Source organism: Phasianus colchicus, chromosome 1, assembly GCF_987193195.1.
Source record: "Phasianus colchicus chromosome 1, bPhaCol1.hap1.1, whole genome shotgun sequence".
NCBI classification, from domain to species: Eukaryota; Metazoa; Chordata; class Aves; order Galliformes; family Phasianidae; genus Phasianus; species Phasianus colchicus.
In genome coordinates, this window is record NC_143436.1 from 67,928,921 (window position 1) to 67,953,285 (window position 24,365).

Below are 24,365 nucleotides of genomic sequence, written 5' to 3' on the forward strand. Positions count from 1 at the left end.
GCCAAACCAGCCTGTAAACTGTTGACATCTACAAATATCTTATTAAAATCCATTTGGCAATTTTTTAGAAGTCTTAAGTATGGTATAGCCCTGGCAGATTAATTGAGAATTTTCTCAGGGAATTTTAGTAGTGCTTGAATTTAATAATGTGGAAGTTTCCAAAGTCTCCACAGTGCCTCAGTTTTTGAGAGGTTCTACTCTGGTTGTCTGAGTTCCTTGGCTAACCATCTGCATACTTTTGTATTTACCCAGCTAGTCTATCTTCATAGTTTCGTCACTTGAAGGTCGTGAAGAATACTTACCAGTAGTTTGAAAGATCTTGGAACTGCCAGATATTCTAGTAATGTGAACTTGTTGTATTTCAATTTCATGATAGCTCTTTTATTTCCCCCATAACGATACTAATATAATCACAAAGTATTTGCAATATGACAGATCAGCTATTTGGTACAAGGTAGTAGTTCCAAAGAGCAGTACTTTGGGAATTTCATAGCAGAAAAAATACTTGTGTTTACTTCTATGACTGATGTCTTTGTCATTTTATTAGACTTACCATGTAGCTGTCTTCAGTATCCTCTCTGGAGCAGGGATTGTCCTATGCCTCATAACATCTCTGACCGTGGAGTGGATGGGCCTCACAGCAGCCAAAAATCTACATCATAATCTCCTCAATAAAATCATCCTTGGACCAATCAGGTATAGCAAAAATAATGCTCCCCCTGCACATTTATTTTTATTGCTTAGCTATAGAAAATGTCTGTACACAGCCTTGTGTTCTGCCTAACCAAAATTTTTATCCAAAACTGGAATTCCAAATCAGATAACTTTTTGCTTTTAATTTGTTCCACAGGTTCTTTGACATGACTCCACTGGGGCTTATTCTAAATCGCTTTTCTGCTGATACAAATATAATTGATCAGGTAGACATATCAATATATTCTATTTATTATATCTTGGCTTTGTAAATTTTAATTTAGCTAGTGAATAAGACACATTGAAATATTAATTAGAGAAAAACATAGCAAATAGAAGCTCTGGAAATTATATTAGACAAATTCAAAATATAAACTGTTTGCATATTTGTAGTAATGAGAGCATGCAACTAATTAAAAGCAGTAGGAGATCTTAGTTCTTAATTTCTTCAAAAACAAACTAGTTGCTTCTGTTAAGAGATCTGGATTAACAAAACACCAGATTTGGAGTTCAAATCAGGAAAACAGAGAATAGAATATTACTTTTACTATGAGGAGTACATGTGAGGTAAGGAGATGGTCCATTGTAGCAGTAGCATATATGAATTTAGAGTATTCAGGTAAAGGAATGGATACTTTCACTATGTCTATTTATCAAAACATTTGGATGAGCTACAATCCTGAATATAAGAGTGATGAGAACATGAAAATAAAATTGAGAGGTTCTGTGAAAGTGTATGCTGTTTCTCTAAATGTTTTATATGTCAATATTCACTTTCTTCTCTGTTATATAATTGAGGTGGAAATGGTCTTTGGACTATTGACCTCTAGGAAAAAAGAACTACTAAGTTATTTTTTTACTTCTGCACATACAGGCTCCTGGTATGAGGCAAGAGTCAATGAACCTATAATATATCATTCCACTTTCCCTGTGGCACTGAATAGGAAAAAGCATGTAGTGGTACTACTAGGGTTTTGTTTTGTTTTGTTTTTTGTGTTATACATGTTTTTCTTTTTGCTCTAGCACATTCCTCCTACCCTGGAGTCTCTTACCCGGTCCACCTTACTCTGCCTATCAGCCATCGGAATGATCTCATATGCCACTCCATGGTTCCTCGTCGCCCTTGTACCACTAGGGATAGCATTTTACTTCATCCAGAAATACTTCAGAGTTGCTTCCAAGTATGTATTAAAAATTTCTGAAAATTTCTTTTATAAAGTTGATACTTAAGAACTGTGTTGGAATGTGAGGTTACTGGAACTGGTAAGGGGGTAAATTGTCATAGTGACCATAGTGTGTTGTATCTGATTCTGAGGTGTGAGTTTGAGCCATATGTTAGAGGATATTTCCAGCTGACTTGATGTCAAATACAGCATTTTGGGAAGTAACTAGTTGCTTCAGTTGTGTACACTATTCACTATGGAGATCAATGAACATGAATATTTTTAGTCAAATGGGACAGCTTACAGATGGCCAAAGCCTCGCTTTTGATCTTTTGAGAGCTAGAGAATAGAAAATAACTTTCTGGATTAATGTCAGTCATTGCTTTTTCTTTATATTGGAAAAAAATTCTGCAGAACGCCATTTCTACTGTACAGTAACATCTCATATTCAGAATGGTTTGGCTAGTTTCAGTAAGAAGAGCCTCAGAGTTCTGTTTTTAGTGCCAATATGTAGTTTATTAACACATCTTAAGCAAGTCACTCAAAGGTTTTTCTTAAATTCACTCAGTCATGTTTCTTGTTTTCATTTTCTTTTTTTAATCAGCCAGATGTCTGGCTGACTTACTCCATTTTCTGATACTTAAAAATGCACATCAAGGTGCCTGCTGACAAGAAATGCATGGAAGCCAAAATGACCTACGAGACAGCATTTGTCACTGCAGACCCTGTATCCACAGGAGGTACATGGTAAAGCATTAACTTGTACTGTAGCATCCATCTAAGACAGACAATGATTTTCAACTGAGTGATCCAGTACAGCTGATTTCTTATTTAGGTAGCCTGAAAAAGAATTGTGCCAGTTATTTCTGATTTTTAAGTCAGTGCATCAGAGGGGACATAAAGCAACATACCAGTAATTCAGCTTCACTGTAGCCTACTTGTCTCCACCTTTTCTGAGAATTTCCAAGGATGTTTTTTCATAAGAAAATTCCATAATATCAGAATTGATAAAATACAAACAGTTTATTTCTGAAATAATTTGCTTAATTTGTTTAAGATTTGGTGGAAACCTTGTTCTGTCCTCACTGTGTTTCCAACCTAATGCTGTGCAGGGCAGACCAACAGGTCTTAAGGTGCCTAAGGAACCAGGAAACCTCTATTTCATTCATAAATCCTTTATGATCTTCTGAGTGTCACCCTTTCCTTCTACACACAGCAGTGTACATTGTTTAAATTTCTTACTTAAAATACACGAGAGGAAACAAAGCCTGATGTCTTGGGCCCCCAGAATGTACTATGTTTTCTCTCTGTGATTTTATACAGGAGAATAAACTTTCCATCCATCTCCAGACCTGGTTTTTTCACAAGCTATACTGATAGCCACAACATACAAGCCAACAAGAATTTGGTTACCCCTGTAGGTCAGCACACACATGCATCCATTGGCTCTGCAGTTGCAAGTCTATAACAACTTCATTCATTTTATCTCCCTACAGTTTTCTGGGAAAACGTGCATCAACAAGTGTTTTTTTTTGAACGTGCTTTTAAATGAAATTATTTTAAATCATTTGTAAGGCTTATAAGTTTTTGTTGTGTTCTTTCACTTCATGATAGAAATGAATAAATGCGATGGTTATTTGTAGAAAATATATTCCTGGGAAATGGAGGATGAATGAATAGCTTTGTCCACTATTTATAACATACTTGCATGCAGTACTTTCTAGACATATAAGCTTCACTAATTTTTAGAAATGCAAATATTTACAGTATTTCTTACAGCACTTTGACTCTTTCTTGTATTTTTCCATTACATTTCTCAAAACCCTCTGTGTATTTTCCATCATAAATCTGAAATAGAGCATATTTGTCATCAAAACATAAGCAGCAAATTCAGTTCTGTATATTGTAACATTCAGCATCATGGAGCAGTTATTTCTGCTGACCTATCTAATACAGTGTGCAAACATAGTAGTATTTTAATAAGGAGTTTAAATATCTAATGTTCTGGCCTCTGTTCTGTTTATACTTCTACAGCTGGCTGGTATGCCAACAGTAGTGTGTTAAAGAAAGATGTATTTGTCTCTGTGCCTTGGAAAACATTCCTGTTCCAGGAGGCTGGAACTTTTAAACACCATTGCTGTATTCAGGTTTTGAAAATAAGGAAGTTTCTCATTCATATCTTTTCTCTATTGGTGCGATCTCTATTTCAACCACTGAGGCAATGGTTGAAATACTCTACAATTAGATCAGTTATACTCTGCCATATTTTATGTTCAACATGTTTGTGTACTTACAGATACTGAAAATGAGGAAAGGTTTACTTGGAAAAGCATTATCATTGTCAGGCCAAGTGATATGCTTACAATGAAATGGACGAGCTTGCAGATAGACAAGCTTTGTTTTATACCTGATGTAAGAGCCACAAATGATGTACTATGAAGTTTCAAACTGTTCTGAGCTGATTATATTCATTATATTAAACTAGAATTTTTGAGAGTAAAAGTTGCTAGTTGCTGGCTATAATTGACAGCAGGGTTTTACCAGGAGAGAGCTGCTGATGTTGCTGAGAAAAGAAGCTTAGCTGTGGCCAAAGACTGGAGCCATGGAGATGGCTGGGATGTGATTCATAGAATCATAGAATCATAGAATCACCAAGTTTGGAAAAGACCTACAAGGTCATCCAGTCCAACCATCCTCTTATCACCAATATTTCCTACTAACCCATATCTCTCAACACAACGTCTAAACATTCCTTGAACAGCTCCAGGGTCAGTGACTGCACCACCTCCCTGGGCAGCCCATTCCAGCTCTTGGCCACACTTTTAGAAAAGCAGTATTTCCTAACATACAGCCTGAATCTCCCCTGGCACAACTTGAGGCCATTCCCTCTAGTCCTATCACTAGTTACATGAGAGAAGGGGCTGACACACAGCTCACCACAACCTCCCTTCAGGTAGTTATAGAGAGCAGTAAGGTCTCCCCTGAGCCTACCCTTCTCCAGACTGAACAATCCCAGTTCCCTCAGCCGCTCCTCATAAGACCTGTGCTCCAGACCCCTCACCAGTTTTGTTACCCTTCTCTGGACACACTCCAGGGCCTCAATGTCTTTCTTGCAGTGAGGGGCCCAAAACTGAACACAGTACTAGAGCTGCATCCTCACAAGTGCGGAGTAGAGAGGGATGATCACCTCCCTACTTCTGCTGGCAGCACTGTTTCTGATGCAAGTTAGGATGCCATTGGCCTTCTTGGCCACCTGGGCACACTGCTGGCTCATGTTCAGCTGAGCATCGACCAATACCCCGAGGTCCATTTCCTCCATGCAGTCTTCCAGCCACTCTGCCCCTAGACTGTAATGTTGCCTGGGGTTGCTGTGGCCTAAGTGCAGTAGCTGGCATTTGGCCTTGTTGAACCTCATCCCATTGGCTTCAGCCCAGCAATCCAGCGTGTCCAGATCCTTGTGTAGAGCCTTGCTACCCCCAGACAGATCAATACTTCCTGCCAACTTGGTGTCATCTGCAAAAGTCTTCTATAGCAAAAGAGAAATGTGAGATTTCTGTGCCAGACTGTAGAAATTCGCTACAGAAATTGTAACTTGTGCAATTCTGAAAAGAATATGTGCAATACATAAAGTGTTGATTGTTGTCCATTATGAGGAGCTTTTTCTATAGACAGAGATGTAACAGCTGCCGTTTTGTCTTCCTGCCCCAGGGACCTCCAGGAACTTGATGACAGCACCCAGCTACCATTACTCTGTCATTTCTCTGAAACAGCTGAAGGCCTTACCACCATCAGAGCATTCAGGTGAAAATGATGAGAGAGAAGCTTGGGTTCTGCTCTAACTCATGTACCTTGCTTGGAGCATATGAGAGGGCAACGTATTTGATTTGGTAGATTTATAAGCAATCTTATAAAAGGGTAGCAGGGTTTGTTTTATTGTTTTGCTACACCTCTAAACACTTGTGCATGTGTTCAGCAACATAATAAGTATCTGCACTGTTTCCACTGAATTAAAGATGATAACATTTTTAGGACATGTTATTTAAATTTTTAGGATGTTTGGTCTAACCATGCTTTACTTGGACAGTAGGAAATTCTCCTTTGCAGGGCAGGCACAGGCATCACTCCTCCAGTATTTGTGCTATATCTTACAAGTTGTGTTATTCAAATGCTTCTGAATCCTTTCTGTATTTACCCTGCACCTCAGGATGCACTACTACAGTACTTGCTAACTAGGATATAAAATTTGCAACTAGAAAGGCTTTCCAGGAAAACTATGGCAGAAGAGATCTTGATATTCTAAGACCTAACCTTCTCAACCAAATTCAAGTATTAAATTCCAGAAAATTCTGAGAATCTTTCTATTTGACCATGCATATATTTTTTCTAATTATTTTAGGAATTATAGACTAAATTTTCCTTGTATACCTACTACATTACAGCTAGCATGACTCTATCATACTTGATGTTGTCCCCTGATAAGCATAACTTGCATTCATTCTGCACACAGTAGAATTTCTCCTAGAGGAGATCATAATAGTACTCTTTTTACACATATTAGATCCACTTCATCTCAACTAGAGAGTTGTGATATTTTTCCCAGTTCTACTGGCACCTGTACATTTTACACAGTATTGATCAGGCTGATTTTAAATAACATGACACTTTCCAACAGGAGAGAATTGGGCAGTGTGGGATAGAGTCAAAAGTCCAGATGATCGGTCTCATCTTCTCAATAAATTACACAGTTCCTGAGTCTGTTTCATCACTTCAAGCTAGCTTTAGGGCTATTAGTTCAGAATGCTGCAGAAAGGACTGTAGTAGGACAAGCAAAAATATTTGCACTGTGTTGAACAGATGTGAGCCAGCAGTCAACAAAAGTGGCTTAACAAGATGTATCAATCAGAATGAAGTATTAAACCAGTAATTCATAATTAAAGCCTGATGTTGATGTGTGCTGAGTGCTTCTCAAGACATTTAGAGTGGCCTTTCATCACACTATCTATTGAGAAAGATGAGGAGCTTATCATTTCTTGGGAGTTGTTCAACTCCTCTTTGTTTTACAAAACATCAGCTTGGATGACAGAGAGTAAAACAGTCTTAGAATGTTAGAATGTTAGAATGCATCATAACCATCACCTGAGTTTTCCATGATTCTCAAACCAACACCATTTCATTTCCCCCTCTGTGCTCCTCTGTCAACCAAACCTGAATTATCCAGTGGTTTTTGTCAGCAAGTTCATATTTACTAATAATCCCATTAGTCATTCTCTGTAGTTTGAGTTCAGTATGTTCCAGGATAAAATAGAGCAGCTATCCACATAACATACCACAAAGTAGCACAGTTGGATCAGTAAGCAATTTCAGTGACCTTTACTGTTTGTCATCTGATAGGATAAAAGTCTAAAACAGCCCAGAAGAGGAGCTGGAGGTGGATGAAAAGATACAGATTATGCATGTCAGATTTTCCATTAGGAAAACAGGAGTTTTGTTGCCAGGAAGGCAGACAAGCAGAATATTCAGTGAATCTTTGCTCCTCCCCACGTCATTGCTGTTACCACTTGTTGCTTTGGAAGGTTGCTTGCTATGTCTATAAGCTATGCAGGAAGAAATGAAGTATCGCCAGGAAAGGTTTCTGGCAGAACAAGGATTACAGGTGCTTCATACCACAGCTCTGAAACTTTGAAATATAAGAACTTTCCATGATGAAACAGGAGATAAGCTGCTGAATCAAGTTTGGCAATTTCTTTCAAACGATGGTATTGAACAGACAGTAGAATGTGAAACAAGGAAATGTCATCCACCTGACTGCAGGCCAGATTTGAAAGTACTGTCAGGCATCATGAATGTGATGCATTTCTATCAACAGAGACTTTGACTATACAGTGCTTCTGCCATCATGTACCTTCACTTTCATATGCTCTGACATTTTTGCACCTGTTTTTAAACATGACAGGCATTACATGGGAGAGACAAGAGACAGTGGAGGTCACGCCACTCATTTTTGTCATTCAGAAGTGATCTATAGTGATTGTTGACTGCATGGGATCTATTCCCTCACTGCAGTTGGCTAAAATGCTTAGGCAGTTCAAGGCTAGCTGAGAAAACAGCTGAGCAGAGTAGCTGAGAAGTACTGGTTCACAAATCAATCTACAGCCTCCTAGTAAACACTGAAACCTTAGAGATATCACCCATGTCAAACATTCTAGAAGTTTCCCAGGTAACTTCTACCTGGCCCGAAAGAGCCCTGGCAGAATGTATGGATCCTTAGGGAAGAGCTTGTAACACGAAACTTGGCAAAGACATAAGGATATAAGCCTGTGGTTGAGGGAAGGGGCAGGAAAGAAGAACTCAGTGCTTCATCGTTTTGTGTTTGTGTATAATGTGTTGTAATATAACAACTTTGCTCTTGGCAGGCATGAATCCAGGTTTAAACAACGCATGCTGGAACTAACAGATACGAACAACATTGCCTACTTATTTCTATCGGCTGCCAACAGATGGCTGGAGGTCAGGACGGTACGTTCAGTTTAGTCCCAGCCATGGTTTTCAAACCTTGGAAGCAAACAGAGACTTAGCCTGATGTAGAGGATAAGACAGTAATGGGAATTAATCTCGCGTTGAGATTATGCACACTGATACTTAAAATAGATCAGGATTGTTTATGTTAAACACATTGGATTTTTTTCAGCTTTCTTGGACAGAAGTAAGAAAATATGAGCCTCCCTCATCTTTTGCTGTTGCGATGTCTACTGTCTGAAGAGAGTGCAAGAACAAACATTTACATAACTTGAAATAAGGCTTTCTCTACTACTGTGCAGCATCTGCAGACCTGCCCCTGTAACAGCTACTTTCAAAGCAGAGTGTGGCTTTTAAGTAATTTTGTGAGCCATGCAATCAGTCAGCCAGGGCTGTTACAGGCACCACAGTGTCTCCCCAGCAACAGGTTTAATCCCACAGCTGTGATTTAGAGGCTCTGTTTGCTGTGCCCTTATTTCTGCTGTGAGCTCATACTGTGTGTAATGTACAGAACTGTTCAATGTCACAAAAGACGTAGCAGAGCTTGGCTTCAACTTAAAAATGAATGACTCCTACCAACAGCACAGCCAGTGGCAGTGAGACAGGCTCCTGTTTTTTATAGGAGTTCTCCAATGACAGTGTGTGAGGAACTTCAGTGACTGGCATGAGGGCAAGCAAAATAATTCCATTATATAACTGATGCTAAAAGAGCAGTGAATGAACAGAGCTGTGATTTGATTTTGCCAGACACAAGTAGTTAAAAGGCACAATTCGTACTCTCGTCAAGGTTGTTATCCTCACCTTCACTGGTAGAGCAACAAAGTTGTGCTCCATTTCTTAAGATGTCAGAGCTTCCCCTTGTGCATGAAGCTATCAGCATGCGAGATCATGCTGAACTTGTTTCCACATCGAAGACAGATAAATAACAGAGACGCATCCAATCCTGGAATAAGCTGTGGCAATGCCCATTAATGTCTCAGTCTCAAACTTGCATATGTGTGGCGTGAAACTGATCCAAGAATACGCATTGCTTCATCATCTCATCAGAAATAATGTGGTGTCACCAAGGAGTAGTTCGTTTATCTCTGTCTAATCATGCAGTGGTACTGCATATCACTGAGAACTTCAGAAAGGACCAGTAGCAACTCGTCCCAGCTGCTCATGAAGACTCAAGAGCACTCTACTTCTATTTCCTTGCAGTTAAGTTAGAGTCTGTCATCTGGTCATCGACACATCCTACAGATAGATGAACAACAAAGCCCTCATTTCAAATCTCCGAGGGAAAGACTCCAGGCAGGACATTATCAAATAGGAGGAAAAAAATGGATGGAAAATGCTAACTTTGTAATCCAAAGTAAATATCATGCAGGGAACAGTGGGAGAGTAGGAACGCCAGCAGTCCCATGAATGAGGTACCTTGATGACTGCATGAGACCACTGTGTATCTGGCATTCACTTCAAAATGGAGATACACATCAAGAAAACTGGCTGAAGCTTTTAAAAAGCCTGTGAGAAGTTAGATCTGTCCAGTTCAATCTCCACAGCAATTTCTGCAAGAGCAAGGCTTACCAGACCAGATGCAGCCCCACAACTACACTGTTCTAATGCTTTGAGCTACTGCTACCAACAAGCAAATGGTGTTTTGCTGCAGGCTATGAACAGGCTTAGGGATGTCTTCCCCATGCACGGTGTCCCACTACATAATGTAGACACTTTACATCTGTCTGCCCAAAAAACATGTGCATTACTTGTGTAAATGCTGCCAAAATCCTTCATGGACTGATACTTCTGTTTTGGAAGGTAAATGCATGTTTGAGAAGATGTGAGAGAGAGTGGAAAGGAGTGGAATTTATTTGCTTTAAAGGTTGTAATTAAGGATGTTATGCCATTCTTATGATTTCTTTTCACGTGCTCATTACATTTTTTAATACCTCCTCTTCTGGGAGAAGCTACATGGAGACACTCCAGCCCAAATGGTTTTGAAAAAATACTGGCCTGTTTCATCTGTGTCCAGCAAGCTCCTGTAGGCTGTTTTGGACACCAAAAATCCTGGTCTTTTCCAGGAAAAACAACCCAAATTTAAGGACTAGGTGTCATTACAGAAATAATCCTCAGTAAATTGAATGTGCTGTGCAACAGAAGAAATGTTATTATCAGTGAGTTTTAATGTTGTCTAGAATCTTTCTCCCTCTGTCTCATTTTAGGATTATCTTGGTGCTTGCATAGTTCTTACTGCAGCTATCACTTCCATCACCGAAGGGCCAAACTCAGGGTTTGTGGGGCTAGGTCTCCTGTACGCTCTGACGGTACGTATCAAAGCACAAGAACTTTGAGACCCATGTATTCATTTTATGGTAATTTAAAAAATACATATACATGATTATCTTCCAGCTTTCTTAATTGTGAAAAAAAAAAAAAACAATCTTGCAAATAATGGATTCAAGCCAAAGTTGAAAGAGTTCAGAGCAACTTGGACTTGCTTCAGATTTTATGAGCCAATTAAAAAAACACAACCATTCCCAGGCCCTGTGTGCTCCCAAGCAGAGCAGAAAAATTTAAAATGCGTAAGAGGACCTGCTGTGCACTCTGTTTTGCACAAGACAGTGTTGGTTGCACTTGTACATGGCAAAACCTGCCAGATGCTCCTACCTCACAGGCTGTCATAAACATTGGTAATTTTTAACCAAAGACCAATGTAATCGTTGCTGATGAAGCTGAAATGCCAGTTCTGCCTTTGGATGGAATCTACTCAGATGCCCAATATTATTCATCCAGTTCTGAATGAATGTGGACAATGAGATCTTTAAAGCTAGTAGGCATGGTCCATCATGACAGGTAGCAGTAGGAAAGAGGAGGTGGGGTTAGGAAAGACAAGATTTTGGTGGCACGGTAACCAATTCATTTTAACTATATTGTGAGCAATTTAAGGTGAGTCACAGAAGAGTCCTTCAGCACAGTAGGCAGTAAAAGAGGCTGAGAGTGCATCATGGGCATAGCATGACTACTGTCATCACAGAGAGCAAAAATATAATTGAATTCACCAGAAGAGTGGGGATAAAAACAGGGATGAGGATAGTGGCAGGAAGAATTTTTTAAATCGTGGTTCGCACAATAAAGCTGGCTGCTTTATGCACTAGTAGGTGGAAGGTGGTGTCATATAGAGGATATGGGTATGGGTCTAGCGCCAAGATTTGGCTTTACCCTTAAATGCTGGTAAGCCCATGGTTGCAGCAGATGATTCCTGGCAGCTGCCTTAGGGTGGCCTTAGGTCCCCTTTGAGCCACTGTTACATCACTGTGAGCATCTGCCAGCAACTGAGAATCTGTCCCAGACTTTCAGCTTCATTCTGAAAACATTCCTGGTAATCCTGCTTCATTAGCAGAGATCTGGAAGCGCCAAGATGTCTGCATTGCCTTGGCTACTTTATACTTAATCTGTATTTGCAAACAGATCATTAGCGCAAATTAGCCGTTTTCTCAAGTCTGGCAGAGTAGCAAAAGTGGGAACCTGTCTCTCTCCTCCCTCACAATAGCTCTAGTGAAACCATGGATGCAGCTGGATCGTTGCCTGTCTCCTGACAGGTTTTGTATCATTTCTCTTTGGAACTAAGAGAGGGATGATGTTTGGACCTGGATAAGTGCAAGCTTTGTAGCAACATGGTGTTTATAGTAGGCGTTCAGAAGCCTATTCTCTTCCCTTGTATAAATACTGCCAACTCTATTGCACAGCTGTGAAGAAGGCTGAAGGTATGGGCAGGGGCCTTTGAGATGCCAGACTCTTTTATCAAATCTGACAGAACTATGATTGTAGATACATTTCTGAATCAAAAGCTGGACAGAGATGTGTGTTTCTGAACAACAAATAGCTCATCACTCATCAGCAAGACAATCAACTAAATCCTCTAAATTCACAACAAATGTTATTGTTGACTCTTAGTGAAAAATATTTACTGTATGCCTACTGCATCTCTATAAGGTAAGTGGAAAAGAAGTGAAGCTGTGTGATTTATTCATAATAAACACCTTATTTGGCAGATTTAACAAGCAAATAAATGACAAAACAATTCTCCAAGTGTATTTGTTTGTAGGGTGTTCTTGTTAACTGAACTTTCCAAACACTTTTCCGGGTACATAAGTGGTTCAATTTTTAAAGGTGCTTGACTATCAAGAGTTTCTAATAAGACCAGTTTTTCTTTTTTTATACGGGCCTCTACATAGAGACTTAGGAACATACGTTTAGGAAATTGCTTTACAATTATCTGTCTTGACTAGTCAGCCCTCACTCAGCTTCTCTAACCTACTGAGCTTTGTTCAACAATTAATTATCACCAGTTGCTTACTACAAGAAATATATTTACAATTTATCAAATCCTGCTTGACTACAACTGGTAATAAGAATAAATATAATAATACATAATATATATATAATATTATATGTGTAATATATAATAAAAGTAAAAGAATGAAAGAACAGTGAATTGATAATACATTTTTTCTCATACATTTCTATCAAAAAAAAAGCCAACACATTTTCCACAGTGATAAATGAATCATCTGAACACACACAGAAGGAAATAGAATTTAAGTGACCGTCACATTCTTTTCAATATACTTGCAAACAGTCAACTTTCTTAATCTTTAGTTAGCCTTTGAAAGATTAGAAACTGCAACATTTACAAACAGTGTTGCCAGTTTTGATTTCTTCTGTGTCTGTGTGTTTAAAGAAAGTGCCTTCCAGTACTAGGGAGCAAGTGACTCTCCTAGTCAGTCACAGCTTGGCTCTGGGGGTATGATGTTTCCATCCTTCTCCTCCAAAAAAGAAGGATGAGAATACCAAGCAGTAAATTAATATGTCAGGGTTGTTGTTTGTGTTGGAGTATGACTGATCCGTTATGTATGTGATGCTGTTGCACTGAGTCTAGGACTGTTGCAATGTCAGTAATTGACCCACTGTTCTGGTTCAGGCCAAAGACTTTCACAAATTTATCTGACTTTTACTCAATCATATAGATGCACAGACAGAAATCTGAACCCTACCCTTTTTCTCTTTTTGTGATGTAGATAACCAACTATTTGAACTGGGTGGTGAGGAATCTGGCTGATCTGGAAGTACAGATGGGTGCTGTAAAAAAAGTACACAGCTTCTTGAACATGGAGTCAGAGAACTATGATGGCTACTTGGGTACTGCATTCTAAATTTTTGTGGTTTGTTTTGTTGGTTTTTTTTTTTTTTTTTTTGTGAGGCTTATTTTTCCTCTAGGATTGTTAAAGTGAGGACTGATTTGAATGACAAAGCTAGACAAAAGCAGCCATAAAATGCATAGACCAGTGCCTGTCAACAGAAATCAAAATGCAGGGATACAAAGCATGACACTGAAGTACAATCAGAATGTTTCAGGGCAAAACATCTATGTAGCTAATCCATAAATGAAAAGACAGATGAAAACTAGAAATGCATTAAAATCCCTTGCTTTCAAATGCATGATCTTTGCAGAAAATGGGGGCTACAAGACAAAGGCATGGTGGTAGTCAGACCTTCCCTGAACCATTTGCTACTATTTGTTCTGCACGTATTTCAGATTGGCTTTGGTGTTTTAGAAGTGCAATGATGAAAAAGCTTGCAGGTCAGCAAGCTTCCTTGACAACCAAACTCCTTAGTCGAGACAAAACCTATCTACGTGTTTGCAAATCAGGATGACATATGAGCTGTGATAATGTCAACAGCTCAAATTGTCATGCAGTAACAACATCCTTCCTTCCACTCTCCTTCCTCTGTCGGTTACTGACCTCAGAGCACGTTTACACTGCACTGACCTTTTCTGTTTGCTTTGCTTCTCCCCAGTTCATTGCCAAGAGCTCCTTAGGCATTCACGCTCTCATCTTAGGTGTCGTGATTGGGAAGATAAGTGCTAATGTGACCATCAGGCAGTCCTGAAATCCCTTGGGAAACAGCCGGAGCATGCATCCTAGTAGAAGGCATTCCTTTACCCTAAGTGTATTTGGCATGAAACTGAAGGCTAGGTTTCTCAAGTGGTTTCATGAAGGCGTCCAGAAAGAGGGAGAGAAAAAGGAACTGTCATAAAAAGTGACCTTCTGATAGCATTTGTTTTGTTTTGTTCTGCTGTAACCGTTTCAGACCCTTCTCAAGTCCCAAAAGACTGGCCCCAAGAGGGGGAAATCAAGATTGAAAATTTGTGTGTGCGATACGAAAACAACCTGAAGCCTGTTCTCAAACATGTTAAAGCTTATATTAAACCAGGACAAAAGGTACTGTACAATTTCATATGATCCTCCTTATGGAGCAGGTCCTTCTTTATTTTGTTTTCTAACATAGCAGAAGAGCACGACTAAATGACAGTTTGCAGTGACAGTTATATGGACATGGGTCAGGAAACACACTGACAGCATCATTTATTGGCTGAGATCCATTTTCCATCTCAGACACCCATCTCTTTCCATGTCCACCCCCACTGCACAGAATGAGTGTAGTTGGTGAGATGAGAACAGGGGAACACCGAACAGGAGCAGAAAAAACACACAAGAACATCTTAAATTTCAGCATATAGTGTCATTGAAGTCCAGATGAAGAATTCTGGCGTTTCAAAAATGTTCCTGGGATAAATGTTTCCAATCATTATTTTGCCAAAGAGAACTATTTTGTTTAAGCATTTTTGCCTAAATATCCCAATATACCTGAAAATATTAGGTTAAATTTCAGCTACTGAATTGTTATAAAATGTTCAAATCAAAGTAATATTAAATGTTACATTGCCCCATGGATTGAGTCAATAAGCAGAAATAATGAACCAAACAAAAAATATTTTTCCCCCATGGTTAAAATTGCATTTATTCTGAGGACAATACATTGCAGAAATTGGATTTTACACTGTAAAAGAAAAATTGCTCAGCCAAGTACATATGTTTAAGTTCCTTGTCCAATCAGGACATCATTCAGAATGCATACATGCAAACCCATTGCATACAAATAAGAAACTCCACTGCATGCAAATTAGAGACATCATGATGTCCCACTGTGAAATAAATAGCACTCTTTTTTTATCAACTTGAAAATACCTAGCTTTTACTATGTGATAGATAGGACTGTTTAATAGAACAAGTGGGATTTTCTATCACGTGTTACATGAGTTCTTCACTGCACAGATGAAACCGCTTCACCATTCAGTTACAGGTCTCTGTGGATGTCAGCACAAACCATAAGGAGAAATTAAACAGGTTTTGTTTTTTATTATTTATTTCTGAAGATAAGGCGTGATCCATAGCAGCCGAAGCATCACTTTAAATTAACATTTGTTAAATTATGTGGGTTTTTTTTCTGTTGTTGTCACCTGGAGGATGGAGCAGTGTAATAATCTCTGCCTCACACTCCCCAGCATCAGTGACAGCCCAACCCCAGCTTTTACCTTTGTATTATTGCACAGTGCAATAATAGAACAGAAAGTGTGCTTGTCACAGTCTTCTGTTTTTATTCTAGTGTCTGCCACTGGCCATTGGGAAGAACCTTTCTTCTCATTAGAACAGCAGTCCAGTCCAGCTTTCTTAGGACCGCAAGTCTGACTTACAGCTGCCTTTTATATGGAACATCTTGTTTTCTTTTGCAGGTTGGGATCTGTGGTCGTACTGGCAGTGGCAAGTCATCCCTGTCTTTAGCATTCTTCAGAATGGTGGACATATTTGATGGTTAGTTTTCATTGGAGTATGTGTCTCCTGAGTCACTCCCTTCTAATTTCTTCAGAGAAAGCAAGGACACTTTCTGATAATTTATATCCTATCTCTGTCTCAGAAGATACTCAATTAGAATGGGGCTTGTTGTGCCTCATCACTCAAAGTACAAAGTGTCCTGTTGTGAGTAGCACTTGGTTCTTCCAGGAAACACTATGTACAGATTATACTTCCACATTTTAAAAAAAAATATTTTTTATTTTTGGCATTTGCTCTAACAAAACAATATGCCATTTTTGAGATAAGAGGGAAAATATGCAACTCTCCAGAGCTCTAAATTTCTCCCTAAAGAATAACTGCATTAACTTGTTATAACTGTGATAATATTAGTGGAGTAGAAATGAACTCAACAAATCCATTCCCTTGATAATTATTTTTTATTTTATAGCATTTTCCCACAGCTACATCAGAAACTGAATAAAGGTTTTGGAAACTTTTTGCTATGTTTCCACTCCTGCAGCATTTCACTCTCCTAGCTAATTGAAATGAACTAGTATGCAGCAATATGCACCCTGCAGTTATAATACAGATACATGTGAGCTGTTGGGGCGTATGGAAAACTACTGGAAATTCACTTTTTTTTTTTTTTTTAATGAAGATTTCCATGTTTCTAATTTGGTCATTGTATATCAAATGTTTACTAGGGAAGTCCCAGTAAGATGTGGGAGGATAAGTAATACTAATACTTGCTTTTGTTGTGGTTCTGTGCCTGTATGTATCTATGGCAATAGGTTTCTGATTCATTACTGGGGATCCTGGATATATAAATAGTGCAAACAGTTATATTTGTGCCCAACTTTCAGTTTCTTTCTCCTTTAATCTGCCTTCTATATCTTTTCTTTGTTCCTTCTGTGTCCTCGATTTTTCCCAATGGGAATGCTTAAGTCTTCTAATTGACCCCTGTTTGTCCTTTGTGCACAACCCTCTCTATGCCTCAGCTCAATCCATATTTAGTTTCTAAGCTGGCTCACTTCTGAGTGGAGTCCTGATTCTTAAAGAATTACATAACAAGATTTCGAATAAATTTACTGGGGCCAAAATTTCATTCATGGTACCCACCTTTGTTCCGCATGTCTTTGTTATTTCTTAAAATTTTTGTACGTTCCATGTTATTCCCCTATTTTCACTTCTTTATTTAGTGCGTTCCCTTTCTTGCCCTCTCTTTGAACCACCTATCTGTCTTCCTTGAGTACTTCTTGTTACTTTCCTGGTTTCCCAACTCCTCCCTACTTTTTCCTAAAAGTCCCCTATCCCTGGCTTCTATCACAAATACATGATCTTGCTCCCACAGCATGCCACAGTAATATTTATCACAGAGTAACCTACAAAATGCAATATCATAAAAACTTGCAATTACAAAATGCCATACACGCAGCTTTGAAAATCCATGTATTTGCCAGTTTGTGGTTAGGTTGTCCCTAACAAATGAATGCAGGCACCTCCCAGGGCTGCATGCAGCCACTCCATGGAGTAATCCACAGGGAAAAGGAAGAGTTGAGCCTGATGAAAAATACCCCTTACAGTATCCTTATTCAATTTCCGCTGGTCCATTGCTTCCCCATATACAAAGGGAAGTTTCTATGTCCAGGGGAAGTCACTGACTTTGGTAGTTCCTGATTTTTCTTTGAGGAACCAAGGAAAAACTTCCTTTTACCCTTCCCACTTTCTTCTACTTATGGAGTATCCATCCCCAGTTTCTCTGGTACGTTTCTCCAGTCTCTCCACTCTGAATATCTGCAGTTGCCACAGCTAGCACACCATAAGTCAGATTTTCAGATGAGATCCATATGCTCTTTGACCTGAAGTAGTGACAAGAAATGGAAAAATCTTACTTTACTAAGTCTCTCAGCTCATACAACAACTTCTTGTATGGGAATGAACTACTGGTTTAAGGAGTGATTAATGTGACTGCTTCCAGTAATCTTATGCTAGAAGAACAGTATGTAGCTAGTTCACAACCAAATATTTAAGTAAAATTGATATGTAAGAACCACCATGAATGGTATTAAAATGCCTTGGAGTATGATATCCTTTTTTTTTTTTTTTTTCTGATCTGCCTCATGTTAAAAAGTTATGATTTTTGGCTCCTGATGTATTGACTGTAGATAAATACATGTGTTATGCAAAAGAAATAAGCAGAGATTACAGATCTCCTGCTACTGTTAAAGTCAAGAACAGAGGAAGATACAAAATGTGGCTAATTACTGTTGCTCTTGTTCTCACTCTGGCTGTAAACATTAGGTTTCCTCATAATAAATTATCCTTCCAGTGCTACTATTAATCACATAACACAGAAGCCACTAATTCCCTTTAAAGGAACTTGGGGGGGGGGGGGGGGGAAAGAAATATGGAAAGGCAGCAATGTCACCAAAAGGTTGGATTCCCTCTGGGTTGTGTTTCTACATGCATTCACCTTCTCCATGTTTGTTTAACGACACTGAGAGAATGCAGGGGCATGCTGTCTCATCACCTGGAGCCCAGCCAAAGTATTTGCTTTATCTTTCTGCCTGCTATCTGATTATGCAATTCCCTCATGTGCCCTCTGCTCGTTGTTTTAAACAGGGAGGATAGTGATTGACGGAATAGACATCAGCAAATTGCCTCTTCACACTCTCCGTTCCCGACTCTCCATTATCCTCCAGGATCCGATACTGTTCAGTGGTTCCATCCGGTGGGTGCATGCAAAAAGAGCAGCAGTGTTTTTGTGATGGGTGATGTGGGCAGGAAGGGATGGAAAAGGGAAGAAACCTTCCTAGATCACCACAAACTAGCCACAGTCTATGGGGAATTAAGTGAAGTACACAGTTCCACTTTGTTCTTTTGCAGAAGACCTTCATGAATTGTAACTGTAGTGACAAGACCCCTGTTTTGTTTTTCTTTGCAGCTTCAATTTGGATCCAGAATGCAAGTGCACCGATGATAGACTCTGGGAAGCTCTGGAGATTGCTCAGCTAAAGAACATGGTCAAATCATTGCCAGGAGGCCTTGGTATGTCCAAGTCACTAGGAATATATAATATATATCAATAATGGCATTATACATGCATAAATGTGTACACATATAAATAGCTACATGGGATCTTATACTCTGAACCATCATGTAGCAGTTGACAGGTATCTCATGAATATTCTGTCTCTATGCCAGAGCAAATAACCTTACTGAAAATCTGAACAAGAGTCTGGTTTTCCATTCATTGCAGAAAAAGCCTGTGGCACCTCAACATTATAGATGTGTGACTCATCAGAAAAGAGTTTTAAAAAAGACTTTCTTCTTTGGCTCCTTCAGCAGAATATTGCTTGGCCAGCAGAGTTGTAGCTTTTATCTTGAACACAGACAAAGCATTTTCCTTTTCATTTGAGATCTGGTTCGTGAAGAAAGCTCGTCTATTTCCTTCCATAAGGCGTGTATGACATTACTAAGATATTATCTCGTATCCTACCAGATTTAACTATTTGGGTCATTTGCTTAACTATATTGGCTTTTTCAGGGATTTTGCTTCACACTGGAATAGTGCACAGAGTTTTCATGGTGCCCTCTCAAAAATCACTGTGTTCTGATTTTACTGATTGGTTTTTATTATAGATGCAATGGTAACAGAAGGAGGAGAGAACTTCAGTGTAGGACAAAGACAGCTCTTTTGCCTGGCCCGAGCCTTTGTTCGCAAGAGCAGCATTCTTATCATGGATGAAGCCACAGCATCTATAGACATGGCCACAGTGAGTATAGCAATGTGCTCCATTGCCACATGGATATACTTGGGAGAAGAGGCATCATCTTACCCAGAAGTCAGCCATGAGATCTATTTAGCAGAGAAAACTGTCAGTTCGCCATGTGTTTAGTTTCACTTGTTTCTGTTGATGCGTTTGGGGTTTGATTATTACTGTGAGAGATAAAAGGAATATAAGTAATATTTTAGAGAGTCTGCTTTTACCTGTGCAGCATTTCATTGCTGGGATTCTGGTTCACAAATGAAAGGTGGTGTGGAATATGAGTCTGTCTTTTTGATATTTGAAGGCACATAACAAAGTAAAATATAGGAGGATGAAATAACTGAGGTAAGCCTTTTGTTTTGTAGGAAAATATTTTGCAGAAGGTCGTGATGACTGCCTTTGCAGACCGCACAGTTGTAACAATAGCGGTAAGTAGTAATGCTAGCAGATGTTCTCTTCTTATTTCTCAAGCAGATATTCTTGACTTTAACCAGCTAAACATCACTATGAAAGCAAGGTAAAACTAAAACCCAAAGTCAGAATATTCCCAGATGTTGCAACAGGATAAGACACATACTGTCAACCTGAAATTTTGTACTGAGTGATATCTTGCAGGTGGGCCAAACGAAAGCACTGAGATATAAAAGACTTTATGGGAAACTTCAGATCTGCATTGCCTCCAAGAAAATTTATTCTCATTAACAAATTGAAACCAAAGCCATGGGCTAAACAATTATTGAAAGTCGCTTTAAAAGAGAGATAAATATGTGTTTCAACAGCTGTTTCATTTGCTTTGTCTGGAATCCAGTCTTGTGGTTAGAGATTAGAGTTATGTCTCCTGGAGTCTGGTTTCAAGACTGTCAGTGACTAGTTTGTGTAAATGAATGACTTAACCCAGGCTCATTTACAACAGGCTGTAAGATTCTTAGATATGTAAATGCTGAACATGCTAACAGTAAGCTTATTCCTTTCCAGTTAAATGCCATTCAGACATTCAGTATTGTCATTCTCACTGGAATTTCACTTCACCTTTCCTTTGCCTTTCCAAACTTGATGTCTCAAGCAAGCTGGCACATATTAATATTTAGCTTTCCTTGCACAACTGACTTTATTTCCTTCCGCTCTTCACTCGTGGCTGCTCCTTCCTTCACCCACCTGTTTTTCTTTTCTTTTTTCCAGCATCGTGTATCTCACATCTTGGACGCCAATATTGTCCTAGTCCTTTCTGATGGTTTTCTAGTTGAATGTGACACTGCCTCAAACTTACTCCTCAAGGAGGACGGCCTGTTCACCACTTTGGTGAAGACTCACAAGTAGACTCTCTCAGTCCACACTGTTCACAAGACTTCTGACTATTTGGTAGTTATTTTTACCTCTTTAGTTTCCTTTCATTCTGCTTCCTTTCTACTGCACAGCTTCTGAGATGACAGTGTAAGAACATTTTTATTGTGCAACTTCTGGATTTGTTTTCTTTCTTTACTATTTACATGAATTACATTTAACAAGAGCCTGGACATGCAACTAACATTGAATCTATAATGCTAAACAAATCCATTCCTTAAATTTATTCCTAAATTTCTGCCTCTTCAGTGCAATGTCTTACTTCTAGAACTAGTCCTATCTGTACCTGACTGGCCACATCTTAGTAATACATTCCTATACCGGATCACTGCATCTTGCAACCGGTTCTCTTTAAGATTTATGACCATGAGTAGGCCTTCATATCATCCCCAATTGCCATATCTTAATGTGGATTTTAGAAAACTATTCTTTGATTTCTGGCTTTCTTGTGCCCTAACTTGCTGTCATCAGTCTTGTAAGTCTGTGCTAGGAGAGTTGAATTTTGGGTGGTCCTTTGTGGAGCGAGGTGTTAGACTTGATCCCTATGAATACCTTCCAACTCAAGATATTCAATGATTTCATGATTCTATGACATTTGCATTGCACTGAAATCAAACTCTACCTCCTCTTACCTATAGGACCAACCTATTCCCTGCAGCAAGCACCAATTTAATACTGGGGGGAGCTAACTGATCTGCAGAAGTAAACAACCTAGGGGTGTTCTAATATGCATGCAGTATGGGCAGGCAGGGTACGCAACCAAGGAGTGGAGCAGGATGCCACGCCACCTGACAGTGCAGGCATACCCAGGATGTTTCTCGCCTGTATTTCCTTAAGGGGAAAATATATTTCAGTGATGCTGGAGGATCTCTTCCAACAGCTGTCTTGTCCATAATAGCAATTAGCTGAGTAAAGATGAAGCATGTGCATGCGTAAGTGTTTTCAGGCCAGGTGCCAGAAGCTGTGAAGTAATTTGAGATGGCTTCAGATTAAAGATATAGTACAAGGACCTACTCCAAATACCGCTGTAAACAAAGAAAGCCTTTTATCGACTTCATACACCCTGGATTAAGCCCATTAATGAACTGCAGTGAGAATTATCATAATTAAAACTTCTGTATGCTTTTCTTTATGGCAGCATCGGGTCCACACTATCCTAACGGCAGACCTGGTCATTGTCATGAAGCGAGGGAACATTTTAGAATATGATACGCCTGAGAACCTGCTTTCTCAAGAGGACGGCATCTTTGCTTCATTTGTCCGGGCTGACATGTGAAGAACCACATGATGTGTTTTAAAAGCTTATTTTTAAACAGATGAAATGCATATTTTTAAATTCAGTGTAACATCACTTTCAGCTTTTTTTTTTCAGAGCTTCTTCTTTATTCACAATTCCGTCTCCCAAAATAATAAATCCCATTGCAATGCATGTATTTCTCAAAGCAATAAAAATGTCACTTAATTCAAGCCATTAAATTTCATGCTCACACGCACGCACACACACACACAGGCAGACGTCTTGATTTCCTGGAAATCTGGCATTTTAATAGACTCTGTGACTTTATTTTCTTTTGTAGAGAGCAAAAGAAAATGCAGTGCTCTTACAAGCTGCATATGTTATTCTGGAACCAAGAATAAAATCGTGCCGTTTGTCAAGGAAGCAAGAGACCCCCAGAAGAATGCTATTCCCAGGGGAGGAAAGTTAAAAGACAACAAATCTAAGCCCATAACTCTTGGGGCAATCTGCTGCATTCCAAAGGCATAAACTTTGCTCTTCAAGTTGTAGGGGATGAGCAGTGAATGAGAGAAAGGAAATTCATCAGAAGTAAGGAAATTCTTCCTGCCCTTCACATTAGTTCACACACTATAGTTGGCACGGTATTGCATTTTCTATGCAATGATAACTTATCCCTACAGTCAGTTCCTACATCCATATTTGTTCTACAGAATTCTTTGAACCAAGGACACAAATCATCTTGGAATTCTGCATGCTTTGATAGGCTCATAAAGGAATACATTTTGTACGACTTTTTATTGAAATTAATCTGAATGTATAAAGTTGATATTAATCAATCTTTTTAAAAATTTCCACTAAAATATTCTACTTAAAATGGTGTGTAATCAGCCAACCACTAATTGCTTTATATGTCTTAAGCCCTTCAAATTATTTTTTTATGTTGGAACAATTATCAAATGAATTCTGCATTTTCAAGATTTTAGGTCACTTATATTCGTATTTACCTCATACAGCTTTGATAAGATTGCCCACACTTGGCTAATGCATAGGGCTAAATTCTGAATCATGATAATTGCCCAGTGGACAATAAATCCCTAGGAGTTTCACAGACATTTTCTCAAAGGCGGAGTCTGAAATGCTCACTTCAATCGTAATATTCAATGTGATCTTATTTGTCTATTTTTATGAGGTTTAGAATGAACATGAAGTGCACTTAAACTTATTGTTAGTGTAATGAAAACAATATGAAACAATACCTGGCAAAAGAAAAGTAAGACTTGAAATTCAGACTGCATTTAGTCTGATGATACAATGGTTTATCTGTTTTTTTCATCTTGTTCAAAATAAAATCTTCATGATACGACTAAACACAAAACTCAGCTTGGAACATTTTAATAGGGAAAGTACTTTGTGATTTCCCTAAGAACTGCTGTGAGAAGTTATTGCTCTTCTCTCCATTAATATCCTGTGTTGAACTCTGTCTTACAAAGAAAATAAAAAAATAAAGCAGATGTTTACAGTGGAAAAGCACGCTGTTACGCAGATTTCGGAGCAAAGCAGCCAGCATCAATCTTGATTTAATTTCATTGTCTTCGGGGAAAAATTAATTGGATTCATTGTAGTCAGTTTCGGTCAGTGTGAAGTAGAAATAACTTTGTTTATCTGCATAACTTTGATGATGATGCAGTCCTGATTTATTTCAAATGGTACTAATCAGTTCAATGAAATGCTATTTTACACTATATTAAGTGGCTTTGAGGGGCTGGAATCGTTTCAGAAATCCTAAATAACTTAAAAGGGCCCCCATATTAATTCCTCTTTCCTCTTACATTTGTTCCAAAGGCAGCACAGAGGTGAGAATCCCCTCCTTTGCTCATTCATCCCTCCAGAGGTATGGAGCTTATCAAACACTGCTATTTCAGTACATAGAAAAGAAAATGAATTATGGGCTGAGCGTGCCTCAGTC

The 24,365-nt window shown here is 38.9% G+C and overlaps 1 protein-coding gene across 7 annotated transcripts in view; it reads left to right on the plus strand.

Moving 5' to 3' along the window:
• ABCC9 (ATP binding cassette subfamily C member 9) overlaps window positions 1-23,940 on the plus strand; it is a 75,295-nt gene extending 51,355 nt beyond the window's left edge. For all 7 annotated transcript variants that reach the window (XM_031597148.2, XM_090146403.1, XM_090146427.1 and 4 more), the window contains 14 exons: window positions 548-696; window positions 851-920; window positions 1,717-1,874; window positions 5,565-5,657; window positions 8,270-8,372; window positions 10,577-10,678; window positions 13,433-13,553; window positions 14,508-14,638; window positions 15,991-16,069; window positions 18,674-18,782; window positions 18,996-19,099; window positions 19,694-19,827; window positions 20,187-20,249; window positions 22,301-23,940. In XM_031597148.2, the coding sequence (XP_031453008.2) occupies window positions 548-696; window positions 851-920; window positions 1,717-1,874; window positions 5,565-5,657; window positions 8,270-8,372; window positions 10,577-10,678; window positions 13,433-13,553; window positions 14,508-14,638; window positions 15,991-16,069; window positions 18,674-18,782; window positions 18,996-19,099; window positions 19,694-19,827; window positions 20,187-20,249; window positions 22,301-22,438 (1,554 nt within the window). In that variant the 3' untranslated portion in view covers window positions 22,439-23,940. The remainder of the gene's footprint in view (window positions 1-547; window positions 697-850; window positions 921-1,716; window positions 1,875-5,564; window positions 5,658-8,269; window positions 8,373-10,576; window positions 10,679-13,432; window positions 13,554-14,507; window positions 14,639-15,990; window positions 16,070-18,673; window positions 18,783-18,995; window positions 19,100-19,693; window positions 19,828-20,186; window positions 20,250-22,300) is intronic.
• The last annotated feature ends 425 nt before the right edge of the window (window positions 23,941-24,365 follow it).